The sequence below is a fragment of the Sinohyriopsis cumingii genome, chromosome 16 (genome assembly GCF_028554795.1).
Source record: "Sinohyriopsis cumingii isolate HCF-2022 chromosome 16, ASM2855479v2, whole genome shotgun sequence".
Lineage (NCBI taxonomy): Eukaryota > Metazoa > Mollusca > Bivalvia > Unionida > Unionidae > Sinohyriopsis > Sinohyriopsis cumingii.
In genome coordinates, this window is record NC_142976.1 from 37,854,189 (window position 1) to 37,874,540 (window position 20,352).

The window sequence follows — 20,352 nt, forward strand, 5'->3', positions numbered from 1 at the left end:
GTTCAGACTACTTAAATATGTGCCATATGGATTAGAGCTTTTTATTATTTTCATAACTGGCTTAATTTTGATAAAACTTGATCAACCAAAAATCCAGATTCTTGCATCACTCCCTCACTGTAAGGCCTGTCATTAAAACACAGTTCCTACAATAAGGCAATTATGGTTATATATGGTCATTTCAATAATTGCCAGTAAAATTATATGTATCAGTCATGTTATTTCATTTTAAGTTGGTATCGCTATAAGGTCAGGAGTACTGTACCAAGTACTTCATTTTAAGCTGGTATTGCTATAAGGTAGGGAGTACTGTACCATGTACTTCATTTTAAGCTGGTATTGCTATAAGATAGGGAATACCATACCATGTACTTCATTTTAAGCTGGTATCGCTATATGGTAAGAGTACTGTACCATGTACTTCATTTTAAGCTGGTATCGCTATAAGGTAGGAGTACGGTACAGTTTTAGGAGGTCGTGGGTTCAATCCCCGGTCAAGTCATACCAAAGACTTGCAAAAATGGTACTAACAGCTTCCTTGCTTGGTGCTCCGCATTAACAGGTTTGTTTAAGACTGGTCGGCCTGGTGTCAGGATAATGTGACTGGGTGGGACATCATGAAAATGTGTAGCATATTTAATATGACTGTGTTGACATGTCCACAAATCTGATATACACATGAAAATGTGTAGCATATTTAATATGACTATGTTGACATGTCCACAAATCTGATGTACACATGAAAATGTATAGCATATTTGATATGACTGTGTTGACATGTCCACAAATCTGATGTACACATGAAAATGTATAGCATATTTGATATGACTGTGTTGACATGCCCATGAATCTTGTATACACATAAAAATGTGTAGCATATTTAATATGACTGTGTTGACATGTTCATAAATCTGATATACACATGAAAATGTGTAGCATATTTAATGATTGTTTTGATATACCCATAAATCTGGTATACATATGAAATAGTGTATTTAATATGATTGTTTTGATATACCCATAAATCTGATATAATTTCTTTATCAGCTTTTCAGTACCTTGTTGCATTGTCTTTCACAAATGAAAATTTTGCTTTTGAACAAAGAATGAAGAACTATTTAGAGTTGTTACACTACATTAAAATGGGAAAATTATAATTAAAGAGTTATCTGTTTTTTCAGGGGGCCAAAGACCTGATATAGACAGTGGTAAAAGTGCTTACTTGTTCACTCTTAAGTTTAGGGTCAGTTGAAATAGGTCAGTTGAAATATTTCATTACAATTTATATCGAAGACTTTTTATTTCTTGGTACTTTGGCTTATTCTACATACAAGACCAAATTTTGTTATCATTATTTTATGCTATCTCATCTTCATTTATGCTAGTATGTGGCATATTTCAAAGCAAGGAGTAGCACAAAATGGTACATCACATTGTCTGCATTTAATGGACATAGGCGGCTAGTTGTCCCAGCCACCTGGATCCCTTTATAGGCAAGCATTTGTTTTTCTGCAGAAACCAAACTTCACATTTTTTTTATTATACTCTAGTTTCGTTTGTGATTTTGAATACAAAATGTCAACCCTCCAGCCCCATTAGGACATATCCTGATGATCTTCCTCTGTATATTTCTGCAACAAATCAGCAGTATCAACAATCTGAGATATTAATTTTCACCGTAAGACACACCTAGCTAGGCAATTTTTACTACATCTGGAAAGGATATTTTATAAGCATTTAAAGCTTTTAAATTGAGCATTTAAAAGAAATCTTTTTTCCACCACTTGAGTGTTCATGAATTAAATCTTTGCAATGACACCATTTGATTTGATCTATCGACTCCCTCTGTATACTTAGGTTGACTATATCTGACCTTCAGTAGCAAAACCAGTCTTTGGGTCACTTTTGCTGGTTTGACCATTCTCTACTGACCCTGTTGTAGCAAGGAGAATGACTCTCTTTTTATCATTGTATTTCATGGCTACTAGAGGACCAGTGTTGAAGTCTCTTGTCAGACTGTCAGTTTTTTGTCTAGTGCTACAAATGGTCCCAATTTTACTTATTCTTTTGTCCCATGGGCCTGGGAACAGTCTTGGAGATGAACAGTAACTTTCCATAAATGTAGCCCTGCCATTTTCACTTACAGGTATATCACTTTTACTGACACAGTTGAAACTTTGAACAATATCCATTATTAGAGTTGCAGATCATTTAGGACTTAATATCATTCTTGATGGGTTTATCTGGTTTATAAACTCTGGATGCTAGTTGACTCCTCTATGGCATCATCCAGTCATCCAAGGACAGGTACCTATTTGGTGCAAAACAATGCCGAATCCAATGATGACTACATTTTCTGACTGGATTATAAGCAGGGTCTCCTGAAATAAACATTAGACTTTATATTACAAAATATGAATAATAAGTGCAGTATAGTATTATTTTTTTAAAGTATGGATAAAACTTTACATATTCATTCCCACTTCATGTCACATTATTCTAATCGGAAAAATGTTATGACATTAATCGGCTATAAACGGACTTTATCTTTCATCCAAATGTACAGACATTGTATTTCACCAAAATCAGCAGAGTTTGTAATTTAATCAAAATACATGTATTAAAGCTTTTTAATGGTACAAGTGTTTTAAAATATGAATTGGACTCCACTTTATTTGAGAACTGTTATACATTAAATTGCATTTATATTACCTGTGGCAAGATAATCTGCATTGTTGCAAAGATGTGAAAAGCTGATAATGATAAAACACCTATCCCTTGTCATGACAGAGGGGGAAAATGGTGTTGACATCCCTGGATATGTGCTCCACTAGTCCTACATATAGAAAGCACATGCCAAATAAAGTTTGATATTATTTTCCATGGAATCATCATACATATTGCATTCTTTAGTTAAATGACAAAATATGTTGTAAAAATGGGCAAAGAAATATATTTTTGTTTCACTTGGCATTAAATAAAAAATAATTTTGTTTTTACATATAAGAGGTATGTATATCAAAACAAAAATACACATATGATATCTTGCATTACGATCTGTTCCTTAGCAACAGTCAGGCTAGAAAAACTTTAATTTTCTTTTCACTTGTACCACTCAGAGCCTGGATTTTGGTTTCAAGAGCTCACAATTCTGTTTAAAAAACTCATTAGCATATCTGAAATAAAAATGTCTTAAAATCTGTTGATTGAAGGAAATACACACAGACACTAATTAAGCTATGTCACTGGACAAAAAAACATAGAAAAAGATCTCTATATTGACACAAATTATTATTTTTAATGATTTAAATATCATTTTGGTACATCACTTTATACCAACATACTTGAATTTTTGTGTGTTCAGTCATATGTATGTGATTAATATAATTAAGAATTGACATTATATTGTTTTATATATCTAACTTAGTTCACAGATAGACAGATATATAATAAACCCCATCACCATGTACTAGAATGTGTGAATGCTGCTGTTATTGATGAAACAAAACATGTCTTCATCTTAACAATATCTATACGGTTTTTATTAAATGTTATATATAAAACAATTCACAATTATAAAATAAAAATACAAAAAACTGCTGAATATTGAAACTAAGTTATTATGTTGGCCATTTTCCCCCCATATTTATAGAAGATTAACTCACCTATTTGTATCCATAGCAATTTCATCATAGTCTTCATCCTTATTGAATATATTCAAATAGTCCAGAGCTGCTTATCAGGTACCTGTAAACCAGGTAGACACATGAAGCTGTTCTCATGGTTTCATGACCAACTTCCCACTCTAAAATATAATGTTCTGTCACCATCATAATCTTCTGTCTTCTTCAAGAACATCAGCATCATCAAACCCCTCAAATTCACTCTCACTTTACTCATCAGCCACCAACTAGCACAAAAAATTTTCATCACTATACACAACTGTCATATCAGTGTCATCTGTTGTCAGCCAAATTTGTTACTTCTGTTACTTATTCTGATGGTTATTCATCTTTCATCTAAGTGGGATAATTATTGGACTGTTTTATGTGGATATTTTCCATCATATTTACAGCATGAGCTTGATGATTGGTGGAGATTCAACATCCATTTATGTCATTGTAAGAAACCATATTTGTATGACAGTGACTATTACTTATAGAAGACCGGGTATTGTGACTATATAAATATTTTGACTGCATATAGATTAAGGTAATGTAAATGATATACATGTATTTATGTTGACTGCATATAGATTAAGGTAATGTAAACGATATACATGTATTTATGTTGACTGCATATAGATTAAGGTAATGTAAATGATATACATGTATTTATGTTGACTGCATATAGATTTAGGTAATGTAAATGATATACATGTATTTATGTTGACTGCATATAGATTTAGGTAATGTAAACCATATACATGTATTTATGTTGACTGCATATAGATTAAGGTAATGTAAACCATATACATTAAGGTAATGTAAATGATATACATGTATTTATGTTGACTGCATATAGATTAAGGTAATGTAAACGATATATTTAAAGCTTCCACACTACCAGGGTAAAGTTTACCTTCAACACTCAGCATTTTAAAAAAGTTCTTATCTTGATTTCTGGGAGATTCATTTCAGACAGTAGAACATCAATCTATTCAGTGGACTTTTAATTCAGATTTTCCAGAGCGATATGAGGTTTTGCATCTAATGATAATGAATTGGGAATATGAATATTAATAACATTCGGTTCATGAGTATTCTTTCAAGTGATGTTTTGATAGTGCAGGTCACAAGTAAAGATTACAACAGGTAGGGTACCCTTTTAGTTCTTGTGAAAAAAAAGAGATAAAAACAGCATGGTTCCAAGTTCATATAAAAGATTATGTCTGGCGACATCAGGAGCAAGCAAGACACAAAATAATGAGTACAGTTTGAGGCTTATATCACGTGATATTTATCCATCATAGACCTACGTCTGCTGATCTTATATTTCGATGTGTGCGACCATTTGGCTATGTACGTCGAAGTTTCCTTTTTTTCCATTTACAGTATAGTAATTGTACATGTTTCCAAGAAAATAGATGGGTTTCTTGAATATGAAACTATGTATCACAGAGTCATTATAGTTTGATACACACCTACATACACCAGTCTATATTAAAGGAAAAAAACATGGCACTATCTGACTTACGGATGTTATATGATTAAAACTGTTAGTCAAGAGGGATTTTGTTAAACTGAAGAACATGTTGCATCAGGAAGAGGACAAATCATTAGCACTTTGCTACAAATTTTGAATGAGGAAATCGACACTGATGTAATATGGCATTCAGAATTTGTTACATTATGTTGATTAAGCTTTTTATGCTCAGATTGTGCTCTTTGGCCACTCATATTAGTGAGTGGGTCATGTGGCATGGATTAACTTTCAACAAAATCAAATTCAGGTTCACAGTTCATATAATTTCCCTTTGATTGGGTACTTGAGTAAACGATCATTAAAATCGACAGGTATCCAGTTGACTTTTCCTAAAATTTGGTCATCTTTAGCCATCAGTGTTCAAAGTACTTTGATAAAAATTGGGTATGTGCACTGATTTTTAGTGAAAATTTCACAAAGGGGGGGTTGGTTGGTTAATAGTCTAAACTTGTATTATATAGCAAAACCGGACAAGGTGACAGAACATCAGTTAGCCAAGTACTTTTATACTGCAGTTAGACAACCAGAAGTTATTTCATAATAAAGCAAACATAAGCCAGCTATAAAGTGGGCAGTAGTCTGTTGGTATACTAAATTGATAACACTTGACACACAGTTGGTGGTCAGCAGGTGGAGCTTAGAAATTTGTCAGTTTACTTGACTGGCAGCTGGTGACCAGCAGGTGGAGCTGGGAATTTTTCAGTGTACTTGACTAACAGCTGGTATTTAGGAGTTTGAGCTTGAGAATTGATGGGTTTAGATAATCTTTGATAAAAATGACTTTCTGGGTTTCATCTTTTTCAAGTGGGTGTGTATGGTTATATGTTATGGTCAAAGAATATTAAGTCTGTACTTGCTTGAGTCACATCTAACTGCAAACAGGCTAGAACCTGATGTGCTGTTGCATCATGCACTGACAAATGAGGGTCTGTGTTCTTACTGATTACACTGGTCAACAGTGAAATCATTACTGACTTGAAAAGGCCCTAATCTGTAGTATTTTGGTGTGCCGAACACGAATATAACCGTGAAAAATTTGTATTGGCTCTCGTTTTGAAGATATTCATATACCTCATTTTCTATGTTTCACTGTGTAAATTTCTCCAGTAGGACTGCAGCAACATCCGGAATAATGATGTAACATTGCATAATACAATCATGCTCACATCATCCACAGTTGATTGCATCATTTTCTGATGCAATGCAATACTAATGCCATGCGGCTGCTGAAGTAAGTTGACGTCAGCAGTGTACTATACATGTGTAGGCCTATTATACTAATGCCAGGCGGCTGCTGAAGCTGACGTAAGCAGTGTACTATATAAAGCCCAATCAGATAGGTTCAGCATTTAAAATATTTTAGACGTTGTGCGAGACAGTTCAAGCTACTGTTACATAAAACTTATTATTTTATCCATTTACGTACAATAAAGAACAGTAATGCCTCGAAAGTGTGTTAATACCGCGGACAATTTTTGCTATATTTGTGGGGAAGTGACATTTGCCAACCAGAAGAAAAGTATCAATTCTCAAGTGAAGAAGGCATATCATCTTTACTTCGGATGCAAGGTTGGTGACCAAGACAAGCCTTGGGCTCCGCATATATGCTGTGCTACATGTACAACACAGCTTTCACAGTGGTTGAATTGCAAAAGGTCATCAATGCCGTTTGCAGTCCCAATGGTGTGGAGAGAGCCAAGCAACCACCTAAATGACTGTTACTTCTGCTTGGTTCCTCCTCTTTCCGGCGGAATAACGAAACGAAAGAAGTCGAGAATAGTCTACCCAAACATTCCGTCTGCATTGAGACCAGTTCCACATGGTGAGGGACTTCCTATTCCAGAACCTCCAGCAGAATATTCTCTTGATTCATCTGATGAAGACAAAGGTGAGTCGACCTGTTCTTCTCCTGGTCCATCAGCATGCAGTGATCCAGATTTTCACTGTGGTGCATCATCAACCCCACACAGAATAACACAGGAAGAACTAAATGACCTGATTTGTGATTTGGACTTATCAAAGAACAAGGCAGAATTGCTAGGATCAAGACTCCAACAATGGAATCTTCTAGAAGAAGATGTCACAATTACTGCATATCGAAAGCGCCACCAGCAATTGGAGCCTTTCTTCAGAAAGGAAAGTAATCTGATATTCTGTTCCGATATTGAGGGCCTCATGAATGCTTTAAAAATCACTCATGACCCACAAGAATGGAGACTATTTGTGGACTCTTCGAAACTGAGTCTCAAGGCTGTGCTTTTGCACAATGGAAACATTCTTCCATCTATTCCAGTAGCGTATGCTGTCCACATGAAAGAGACATACGATAACTTAAGGCAGCTACTGAATTCCATTGAGTATAACAAGTACAGCTGGCACCTCTGTGGTGATTTGAAGGTAGTTGCCCTTTTAATGGGACTGCAGCAAGGATATACAAAATACATGTGTTTCTTATGCGAGTGGGATAGCCGAGCAAGGGAAATGCACTACATGAGGAAGGAATGGACTCACAGGCAGAATGTAGCCATTGGAGAGAAGAATATCCAACACCCAGCTCTGGTTGAGGCTCAGAAAATCTTGCTACCACCCCTTCACATCAAACTAGGTTTGATGAAGAACTTCGTGAAAGCCATTGACCGGACTTTGCCAGCATTCCGATACCTGCATGAAAAATTCCCTCGACTCAGCGAAGCAAAGATTAAAGAGGGAGTTTTTGTGGGTCCTCAGATTCGAGAGCTTTTCAAAGATGACCGGTTCAACAACTTGCTGGAAGGTGACGCGAAACAAGCATGGAATGCTTTTCGCCTAGTTTCTACAAACTTCCTCGAAGATGTTAGGGCAGAAAACTATAAGGAACTAGTAGAAGACATGTTGATGAAGTATAAGAAACTTGGCTGCAATATGTCTCTAAAGATTCACTTCCTTCATTCCCATTTGGATTTCTTTCCTAGCAACTGTGGTATTGTTAGTGATGAACACGGCGAACGTTTTCATCAAGATATCGCAACAATGGAACAAAGATACCAGGGAAAATGGTCCACTACAATGCTGGCTGACTACTGCTGGACACTCCTCAGAGATGCTCCCGAACAGCTGTACAAGAGACAGGCGAAGAAATCTAAGATGTAGTCAATGACTTGATTTTTTATAGGTAGGCTATTACAGTTGACCTTTTACTATTGGAATGCATTTCGTTATGTAAACATTAATTTCTTGCAGATTACAAAAAAACTAGAGCCAATTTTGCAATTTGACTGTCATATTCGTGTTCAGCACATAAAAATTGATAAGAATTGACTAATTTTATTTCAGTAACATGACTTTTGTAAAAATTTGTTGTCCAGTGTTACTTTTAGCAAATTGCATAGACCAGATCTGCAGATGCATTATGTAAGGCACATATGGTTCTATGAAGTCTGCAGGTAGAGCTGATCTAATAAGCGAGTGCACACAGTAGGTAAGTTTCCTCAGCTGGCCTCATCTTATAAATATTGAGTACATATGCTATTGTATTTTATTCATATTGAGTACATATGCTATTGCATTTTATTCATATTGAGTACATTTGCTATTGCATTTTATTAATATTGAGTGCATATACTATTGCATAGTTTTTCTCACAATGGAACTTGATAATTTTAGAAGTCCATTATTGGGCTTAATTTTATTAATATCCAATACATATGCTATAGTATAGTTTTTCTGACAACAGAAGTTGAGAATTTTAGAACTCCATGACCAGACCTCATCTTGTCAATGTTGAGTACATATGGTATTGAAAAGTTTGTATGACAATAGAAGTTTAGAACTTTAGAACTCCATTATAGAGCCTCACCTCCCAAGAGGGTGCATAAGGTATTTTAGCTGTCCTTGATACCTGCCACATACACAAGATAGAGCAGATAAGGAGAAAACCTGCTATTGTATTGAGTCCCTCACTCCACAATGCTTTTGTTTTCTTGAGTGTACACACCATTTACTACAACAATGGCAGGTAATTCCGTTTTTCTTTCCTTCATGAAAATAACTTAATGAATAATGTATTAGTTATGATAACTATTTTTATCAAATTTGTTCTGAGCATGTTGATATTATTTTACCAAACAGTGTATAGAATTTATATTTTACAACACTTGTAAAGAGTCAGAATCAAAATGACGAGTTTAGTATAACTTTCTTAACTGGCTTAAAAATGTACATATTGTTATGATCTAAATATTGATATTGATGACATAACAGTTAGGCTGTTATTTTTAGTAATGTAATCATTATGACATGACAGTTAGGCTGTTATTTTTAGTAATGTAATCATTATGACATGACAGTTAGGCTGTTATTTTTAGTAATGTAATCATTATGACATGACAGTTAGGCTGTTATTTTTAGTAATGTAATCATTATGCTTGTAATTTCAATTAATGTTAGTACTACATGTAAGTAAGGTTCAAGGTTAATTTTGTCAGATAAATGAAAAATGGATCATCACCACAAGTATCTTTTCTCACTAATTGAGTCCTGTAGTGTGTCTGCCATACATGTGGTGTGCTTTCCTGCCAGGCCTACAACAATGACATGACTGCTTCATATTTAATGTTTACAAGCAATACTTCACTTGTTTGGAGGAAGTTTAAAATATGACTGTTTACAGTTTGATGCTTACAAGCAATGCTTCATTTGTTTGGAGGAAGTTTAAAATATGACTGTTTACGGTTTGATGCTTACAAGCAATGCTTCATTTGTTTTGAGGAAGTTTCTTTCCATTATTATTTCTCTCCACCTTCTTCCATATTTGCTAAAAATGAACCATGGTTGCATGACTTGATTTCCTTTTGAGAAATTACCATGTCAGTAATACTTAACAACACTATGTTAAATGATAGATCTTTCTATGGTTGCATGACTTGATTTCCTTTTGAGAAATTACCATGTCAGAAATACTTAACAACACTATGTTAAATGATAGATCTTTCTATGTAAATAACATGTTTGTTTATTTGATATAACTTGTAAATTTGAAGCTGACCAGTATTAGTAAACAACATGCAGAGGTAACCATTGTTAAATTATGCTTTCTAGTCTGTGTCAAGTAAGCACTTAAAAATATTGGAGAAATAGTAAGCTTATTAACAAGGGTTTAGAAATTTCTTACAAATTGTCAAGGAATGGCTAATTTTGTAATTTATGTGCAATGTAGATGAACAAATGATTAAATATGTAGGAAATATTCAAATTTGGTGACTTCATCAAACTTCACCCTTAGAAGAGTGTGATGTCTAATACTTTTATCTTGGAATGTGTGTGTGTGTGTGATTTAGCTTTTTAATGTAGCTTTAACAATTTTTCAGTCATATTGCTACGATGTCTGCAGTGTGGCAGTTTAAAGTGATGTCTAGCACTGGGGCATCATGCCACAGACACGTAGCATGATGTCCTACCCAGTCACATTATCCTGACACCAGGCCAACCGGTCCTAACACTAATCTCTTAATGCTGAGTGTCTAGCAAGGCAGCTGTTAGTACCATTTTTAGAAGTCCTTGGTATGACTCGCCCAGGGTGTGAACCCACGACCTTTTGCATCCGGGGCAGAGGCTCTAACCACTAGGCCACCAGAGCAGTCCATCTTGGAATGAATTGAAATCTTAACTGGTCACAGTGTTTAGAAAACCAGTTATTTTTAAATGTTTTAATGGTCTTTGTTTATATGAAATGTATGAAAACCAGCAACAAAACTATTTTTCATTTGGCCTCAGTTCATAGCAAGCCAGCAACATATTAAGCTGATGTTGAGTCAGTTCTTGTATGTGGTTATTTAGCAGATAAGGCCATATATATCAACTAAACATAGGCTATTATATTACAAATGTTGTATACAACCATACTTAGACAACTGTAATTTTATTTGGGTCAACACTTTGGACAAGAATATTTACAAATTATTCCGCTTGCGTAAAGAGCTTGAAAACTCCTCTTAGATGATGCTGAAAACATATCAAATTCAATAGATGATATGAATGAGTATTTTTGAGAAAGGCTAGGCTTATGCACCAAGTTTCAAACAATATGGCCCCATTATATCTCAGTGAACTATTTCATGTTTGAAAGCTAACCACCTTTCCATCCCAAAACCAAATAAAGAACTCCTTAAGAAAAGTTTTCAGTTTTCAGGATCACTAACTTGGAACAGAATTCCAAAGGAAATTAGAGAAAGTACCAATGTGGCAAGTTCTAATCCACAGCGGGAATCATCACTTTTTCCATCTCCAGCTCATATTTCTTCTGTGTTCTTTGTTGCTCTGCTGGTTCCTCTGTACTTTTCTCTTAGTCCAGTGTATGTTTAAATATGGTTGCCTACACAGTCCTATATGACTTTACATTATTCTTCATGCTTTTTTATATGGAATGCAGCTTAGTTTCATGTGGTTTATAAATAAAGACATACTTTGTTACTTTCTAGACTGTGTATACTGTGTTGTTCCATTTACTTGAATGGTATGCAATTTTGGACTCCTTCTAGTTGTCCCAACCCTCCCCCCCCACACACACACATGCGCACGCACACACACTAGTCATTTTGTTGTTTCATCACTGTTATTATATGAAGTGAGAATTTGTATTCATGTTATTACTGACACATCATCAGCATCATGACTTTGTGTTGCCAAGTAAGTTTAGGAATCGCATTCCCATCACCTGCCCCAGAAGGCACACAAAACAAAGATGAATTTACAAAAGGGTAAAATCCTCTAATTACAAAGTCAGATTTTCTATATAACGGCACTGAACTCCAAGACCTCTCAAATGGAACATTATCACTGGCCATTGGGCAAAAGGGCTGTATCCATTTATTACTTTTTGTGACATGCAGGAGGCTGAATCAGGCCTTTTTTAAAACTACTCCTACATTGAGACTTAAAGATTGCCACTGTGATGTGAGGTTGCATCATGCCTATTTTTAAAACTCTGCTCCCACAGAGGGACTAAAAGATTGTCACTGTCATGTGAGGTTATATGAAGCCTATTTTATATTCTGCCCACAAGAGACTAAAAGATTGCCACTGTCATGTGAGGTTGCATCATGCCTATATTTAAAACTCTACCCTTGGGTTATGCCAGGTATGCACATCTAGACTGTGGACAAAATAGTGTTAGCTTTCCCATGAAACACTTTTCAGGAACATAAGGCACAATGATCTTCTCCTTTATATGCCATGTTAATCCTGTCAATTTCAGTAAGTTGTCATGTTCCATGGACTAGTCATGAACCAATTACTGCCTTTTTATCTTGACAGGTTGGTCTTCATCTTTGGTCTTCATCTTTGTTAGCTATGGTTCCAGTGTGTTAACCTATCTGCACCTTGGCAGAACAATCAGATATTTCTGTGCTTTTCCTTGACCAATTTTGGCCAATGTACAATGCATGGCTGTTGCATGCTTTGGTTAGTTGGCATTACATAGTATGGGAGACAACTCATGAAATCCAGTATTTGTCATTAGGACAGAGCACTAAAATATCTGCTTGATCTGTGAAGGTGTAGATGGGGTTAACATATTGGAACCTTGACTTGTGAAGATGGTCAGTCCCATGCAATGGACAAAATAGACTGCTGATGCAGTATTCATACCTCAAAGTTAACATTATTTAAACTGGTGGGTATAAATCAATAAGCCAGATGAATGAAGTTAAATAAACAATGTTCTGTTGTATATATCTGTATTATATAAAGGAATGTGATTTAGAAACTGTGGTTGAGCTTTCCTTGTTGATTCAACACTGTGAGTTGTTCATTGGGTACTTGTCTATTGAAGCCACAAATAGCTTGAGAAAACTTTAAAGCTAGTAGCTGAGTATCCATTACTGTGAGTTGTTCATTGTGTACTTGTCTAGTGACAGCCACCAGAGACTTGAGAACATTTTAAAACTAGTAGCTGAGTATCCAGTACTATAAGTTTTACATTGGGTACTTGTCCATTGACAGCCACCAGAGACTTGAGAAGACTTTAAAGCTTGTAGTTGAGTATCCAAGACTGAGTTGTGCATTAGGTACTTGTCCAATGACAGCCACCAATGACTTGAGAAGACTTTAAAGCTAGTAGCTAAGTTTCCAATACTATGGGTTGACTTTAATTCATTGGATAGCAGGTGTTGTCAATTTCATGGTTGCTGCAAATCATGAATTTAAGGACCAGGCTATAAAGAATTGACCTCTGAAGAAAACACTGTAAATTCTCTTATTTTCTGGTTGCTCAAAATCACACATTTTAAATGTAGACAATTACCAACTGGTGGAGAGAATAACAATTTAAATACCAGTGATAATATTGCATTTTGTAAATTAAAAATATTTAATTCACAGTAGGACCTCTGCTCAATCTATGAATTTAGGTACAAACAAAATGTCCTTTACCAACAAATATAAGTTGATTTAATTACATTCATTCACCTGCTCAAAACAGTCATACAAACATATGGCCAAGTTGCTGGGTTTTGCAAGGTTAGATAATTCAGGGGATTCCTTTTAAACAGAGGAAATAAATTTTGATATATATTTGATATATATCTGTACCAGGTGGAAGACCCAACCTCCGACAATGGTGGTATTAAGTATGAGGTGGCCAGCGTAGAAAGTCAAACAGAAATTGACAGAAAAAAAGCAGGGATGAGCCTGGGACTTGTTCATAGCCGTCATATGCCTCCAGAGGAAATCCAAACTCCACAGGATCCAGAGGAGGAATCAGGTACTTAGATCTCAGGGAATATTTTGTATTATTGGAATGCAGATGATCCATAACATAAAGAATCACAGTATTTGGATGCTAACACCATCAGATGAGGAAAACTGGTAACTTGGATAATGGAGGTATAGATTATTTGGGATCTACAGTTATTTGAATACTTTTCAGTAATATGAGCTGTCTACAACCTAGGCTTTGTTGAGGGCTTGCATCTGTGGTAAGAAAGAACCCTATAAAATTGTTTGTTCAAAAGCGCAAAGGTCAAGTTCAGAAAAATGGTTTCTACAAAAAAAAACTCAAGTTGTACACATCTGCAGTTACCAAACTTTGTGGATGGCTTTCACTTGAAGTAAGGAAGAATACAATTGATTTTTGGTGGGGGTCAAAAACTATGGACTTAGTACATGTATATGGAAGAAGATATTAAGTTTAGGAACAAAAAGTCAGTTGTCATGGTCACTGTGACTGAAAGAAGAAAAATGTACAATATTTCATCTATCCTCATGGAATAGATGTCATAAGAAGTCTTTGTGCAGTCCTAAGTGGAAAATGAATCATAGAAAATTATTAAACATACTAAGGCTGGGCATAGGATGGTCTCTTCCACCTTTTAGCACAGTTTATCTGACACTGTTGCATGTACAGTCATGATGGGTGTATTCATTCTTGGAGGGATATGCTCACCAGGAAACAAGTCACAATGACCCACTTTTCATGCTTCAGCTAGTAATTTAAGCTTTTGCATTTAGCTCATTTTCTGTAGCACCATTGTATGTACAGCTATGAAAGCTTGATTCGTCTTGGAGAGTACCACTTATCATAGGGAAGTAGGTTACAGAGATCTGTTTTAGTGCTCTAGTGATTTTACATGAAGCTTTTTCAGGTAGCTGAGTTTCTTAGATTATTTTGTCTGACCAGCCATAAAACTGGATGCATTTATGTTAGGAATATGAATCACCTCAATAATAGGGTCACAGTAACTTGTATTTCTGGCTTTATTAAGTAAGCAGGAGATTTGGATCATGACACTGGAGCAGGCAAGACACCACATTCTTTGGAATTCTTTTTGAACCTTAACATACTGTCAGACCTGTCTATAAAGAACAATAAAAGGTTCGAATAGTATGTTCTCTGTGGACTTGTGTCATTTTATTATTTGTTGAAAATTATAAATAAATAAAAGGGATTTTTAAATATTGTCCTTTATAAATAGGTGTCCAACAGAGGTATATTTCTGTTCATTCCTAGTGGGCATAGATTTTGAAGAGTGTAAGGAATTGAGATGATTGCAGGTTATGATAATCTGATGAATCGTTTCAGTTAAGATTTCTTGGTTTAGAACATTTAAAAATGTACATAAGCCTTTCCCATTTCATAGATTTCTTGGTTTTGAATATTTGAACTTGTACATAAGCCTTTCCCATTTCATAGATTTCTTGGTTTTGAATATTTGAACTTGTACATAAGCCTTTCCCATTTCATAGATTTCTTGGTTTTGAATATTTGAACTTGTACATAAGCCTTTCCCATCTCATAGATTTCTTGGTTTTGAATATTTGAACTTGTACATAAGCCTTTCCCATTTCATAGATTTCTTGGTTTTGAATATTTGAACTTGTACATAAGCCTTTCCCATTTCATAGATTTCTTGGTTTTGAATATTTGAACTTGTACATAAGCCTTTCCCATTTCATACAGATGGTGATGAACCTCTTCTCAGTGGCTCTGGTGTAGTCAGTAAGGAGATCACAGATGAAAACCTGCTAGATGCCTGGAGGGATGTGCTGAAAAAGTGGCACCAGAACCTAGCCCAGAGGCCCAAGCAGGTGCATCACTTGGCCAGGAAGGGGATTCCTGAGGCCCTCCGTGGGGAAGTCTGGCAACTTCTGGCTGGTGTACAGGATAACTTGGAGCTGCTGGAGGCATATAGGGTTTTAATTACAAAGGTATGCCTACACCTTACATACTGGAGGCATATAGGGTTTTAATTACAAAGGTATGCCTACACCTTCCATACTGGAGGCATATAGGGTTTTAATTACAAAGGTATGCCTACACCTTACATACTGGAGGCATATTGGGTTTTAATTACAAAGGTATGCCTACACCTTACACACTGGAGGCATATAGGGTTTTAATAACAAAGGTATGCCTACACTTTACATACTCACCAACAGATATGAAGCATTTTTTAAATTTACCTCTTGATAATGGTAGGGGAATGTGGTTGACCTCCATAGAGAAATGAGGCATTCAGATTTTTTACATTAATATTTGTAGTTGTCAAAGCTGACTTGAGAAGCTCTTTATTGGCTGTGGATGGAACATTTCAACTCCATTAACAATGTTCATGACCTGTACAGAATATTGTGACAACTTGGATGTGATTAGAGAAAGTAGTTTTTTTTTGGGCTAATGGTTTTCATAATTAATTATTGAATATTAAGAACAGATGTCATAAGAAGTGTTTGACTGTGCAGTCCAATTAGGAAAATACAACCATTTCATTAAGGTTAACATTTTGGTGTCTGAAATAAATGTAAAAAATATTTTAAAAACAGTTAAAATAAAAAATTTAAAAACCTGACCTGTAGCCTACCAGGATAACCAGTAGACTTGTGTTAGGATGAATATCTGTAATATTCAGTGGAGCTTAAACCAGTCTATCATTCAAAAGTGTGGGCTGAAACTTCCAAATTGAAAGATTATTTTCATAATTCTGTGGACACACAAGGAGAAAAGGGTATGGGAGACTTATATTTGAGTAAAGATTTAACTTAAGATGCTTTGTAACTTTGGGAGATTAGTAATGCATTCAGGAATAATTTTAAAATGTATGTAGTTTTACTTCAAAATGTTTCTGTGGTATTTTGGTGATGATGTGCATCTAGCTGTGCTTAAATGTAGCTTTGTAATGCTGGATTTGCCAGTCTTATCTTTTCGTTCCATTGACATCAGATATTTGGTTAAATACTTCTTTATAATGTCTAGTTAGTTGTCATACTAGTGTAACCTCCCAAAATTTTGAAGATCTTGTAATATTTATCCTGAAGGGATGACCAAACTGACATTTAGAAGAAGAAAAAATCTTTTTTCTTGCAATACATTTTTCTCACAGAGGTAATGAACACAGTGACATGTACCTATAAACATAAATTTTGACCAGGCTTTTATTTAGTTGCACTCCAGTGAACAGTTAATACTACTCTGACTTTAATTTTAAGATCATAGGTCATGGCTTGGGTTTTTATCTGTGCTGGCTTGTGTGCCTGATAGCACAAAGAAGTATGAATGGATTATTTTAACTACAGGAGGTATTTTAATTAAACTTGATCCAGGTATACACCATAATAAGACAGGAAAAAATAAATATAACTCTGATGTACATAACCAGACATTGTGTCACAGTAATAGTTAGGTCCCAAGCTGAAGCTCATGATGTGAGAAATGCCACAAGATGGTCATGTCATAGCCCTTCAAATCAGTTTCCTTGTCTTTCTTTGTCATCTGCAGGATTCTCCTTGTGAGGCTGTGATTATGAGGGACATCAACCGAACATTCCCAGCTCATAACTTTTTCAAGGACACTGGAGGTCTTGGTCAGGATTCACTGTACAAGATCAGTAAGGTACTTGCATTAAGCAAATTTATTTCAGAAATTCTCTTTGAAGGTAAAAATGCTTGTTAGATACTTGTATTAAAGCTTGCATCCTATCATTGTTATGTCTCTGTCTTGTATTTATCTATCCATTTTTACTCTCTGTTGACAGTTTTTAAACAGACAGATAATCTTAAATGAAATATTTCCCAAACATACATTATTTGCAGACCATGTATTTCACCTCACTCTAGAATGGCTGGTTTGAAGGTCAGTTGTTACAACAAGGTCAGTGTATTAAGCTCTGTAAAATCAGAAAGATAAGAAAAGAGTCCAATCATTAAGTTCATGACAGTAAATTGAAATAAATCTAATTTTCATATTTCTCAAATGTTAACCCCATGCTTGATAATAAACCCATCTTCAACCTTTACAAAAACTAGGCAAATGCTTATCTAAGATAAAGCCTTGCCCAGTGATAAGCCCCATCCTCATTTTTCATATCTATAAGGCATTCCACCAGGGCTTAAAATGGGATACATACTGTGTGTCTGTTCAATACAGTTTTTTTTTCTCAGTAAAATAAATGTCTATGTTTATTCATTTCAGGCCTACTCAGTGTATGATGAAGAAGTTGGATACTGCCAGGGTCTGTCATTCCTTGCAGCTGCATTACTTCTCCATGTAAGTATCAATTTTCCAACATTTCTGGGAGTTTTATGCCTGAAATTTAAATGAAGTTGATCTCCATTTATTAATTTTCAAAACCGCCCCCCTCCTTTTCGCACAGTAAAATGATTCTTTAAGTCTATGGGGACATACTTTTGGAAGATTATATATGTCTTCATCTTTGATTTTTGTCTTTTATCATTATATCAGAAAAATTGGTACAGTTGTTGTTATTGTTGCTATCATTGTTTTCATTATTACTGGTTATTTATCTATTGCAGATGCCAGAGGAGCAAGCCTTCTCTGTGTTGGTGAAGATAATGTTTGAGTATGAGCTACGAAACCTCTTCAGGAATGACTTTGAGGAATTACACCTTAAATTTTACCAGCTGGAACGACTGCTGCAGGTGTGAATGGCACCCTTTTGTAAACAAATATACACATTTGTACATGATATCTGAACCCATTTAGCATGATGTATAAATCTGTTTAGTCCAATTCGTAGATTCATCCCATGATGAGATGGTACCCAAGGTCTAGAGCTTTGAGGCCACTATGGTTATTGATTGACACATGCATGATGAGATGTTAACCAAGGTCTAGAGCTTTGAGGCCACTATGGTTATTGATTGACACATGCATGATGAGATGTTAACCAAGGTCTAGAGCTTTGAGGCCACTATGGTTATTGATTGACACATGCATGATGAGATGTTAACCAAGGTCTAGAGCTTTGAGGCCACTATGGTTATTGATTGACACATGCATGATGAGATGTTAACCAAGGTCTAGAGCTTTGAGGCCACTATGGTTATTGATTGACACATGCATGATGAGATGTTAACCAAGGTCTAGAGCTTTGAGGCCACTATGGTTATTGATTGACACATGCATGATGAGCTGTTAACCAAGGTCTAGAGTTTTGAGGCCACTATGGTTAATGATTGACACATGCATGATGAAATGGTACCCAAAGTTACGAGCTACAAGGCTACTATGGTTAATGATTGACACATGCATGATGAGATGGTACCCAAAATCTAGAACTTTGAGGCCTCTGTGGTTAATGATTGATGTGCAGTGGTACCTAAGGTCTGGAACTTTGAGGCCACTTTGGTTAATGATTGACACGTACATGACGAGATGGTACCCAAGGTCTAGAACTTTGAGGCCTCTGTGGTTAATGATTGATGTGCAATGGTACCTAAGGTCTGGAACTTTGAGGCCACTATGGTTAATGATTGACACATACATGGTGAGATGGTACCAAAAGTCTAGAGCTTTGAGACCACTAATGTTAATGATTGACACATACATGATGAGATGGTACCCACGGTCTAGAACTTTGAGGTCACTTTGATTATTGATTGACATATGCATGATGAGATGGTACCGAAAGTCTAGAGCTCTGAGACCACTAATGTTAATGATTTAATGAAGACGCTTTGATCATTTCAAATGAGACTTATCAGTTATTTCAGTACTACAATGGTCCAGTGCTGTGAATTAATTAAATCACAACTGCTACTATGACAGAAGTGGATTTGACCCACACTTGTGGTTTTTTTGTTGTTGTTAAAAGTATAGTGAGACACATTTACCTTATGTACTCGTGTATAATACAGATCTAACATAATGTGTTGTCCCATCCATGGTCTGTCTTGTTTGTTCTTCTGATTAATCCTCATAAACTGCATTGACTCAGATCTGACAGTGCATTATGTGCCAGCAGACCTGGTTATGAGTATATTCAGTATCAATGTCATCATTAACCATAGGAATCTTTGTTGAAATTTTGTTTTTAAGCTTTTGCAAGACGTTTGTGAGGGATGGGGTATGGGGACTACATTACACTGAGGCAGGTGAGGCACCACATTCTGTGGACTCTATTTTATCAGGGGGCCCCGAGTGGCAGAGCGGTCTAAAGTGCTTTCGTTTACAAATCACTGCCATCTCACCTCTGTCTGCGTGGGTTCGAGTCTCGGATTCGGCCAATGTGGGTTTGTGAGAAAGCTTGCCAGTATCTTCTCGAGGGTCGGTGGTTCTTTCTGGGGATTTTCAGTGTTCTTCCTCCACCATTAATACTGGCCGCCATGTATAGCCTATCATGTGCTGAAAAATGGCATTGAACCCTACAACAGCAACAA

The 20,352-nt window shown here is 35.7% G+C and overlaps 1 protein-coding gene across 2 annotated transcripts in view; it reads left to right on the plus strand.

The window, feature by feature from the left end:
- Positions 1-20,352, plus strand: part of LOC149780231 (rab GTPase-activating protein 1-like) — a 116,187-nt gene that overhangs the window by 62,800 nt on the left and 33,035 nt on the right. For both annotated transcript variants that reach the window (XM_089937010.1, XM_089937011.1), the window contains 5 exons: positions 13,774-13,942; positions 15,638-15,885; positions 17,453-17,566; positions 18,146-18,220; positions 18,487-18,612. In XM_089937010.1, coding sequence (XP_089793136.1) covers positions 13,774-13,942; positions 15,638-15,885; positions 17,453-17,566; positions 18,146-18,220; positions 18,487-18,612 — 732 coding nt within the window. The remainder of the gene's footprint in view (positions 1-13,773; positions 13,943-15,637; positions 15,886-17,452; positions 17,567-18,145; positions 18,221-18,486; positions 18,613-20,352) is intronic.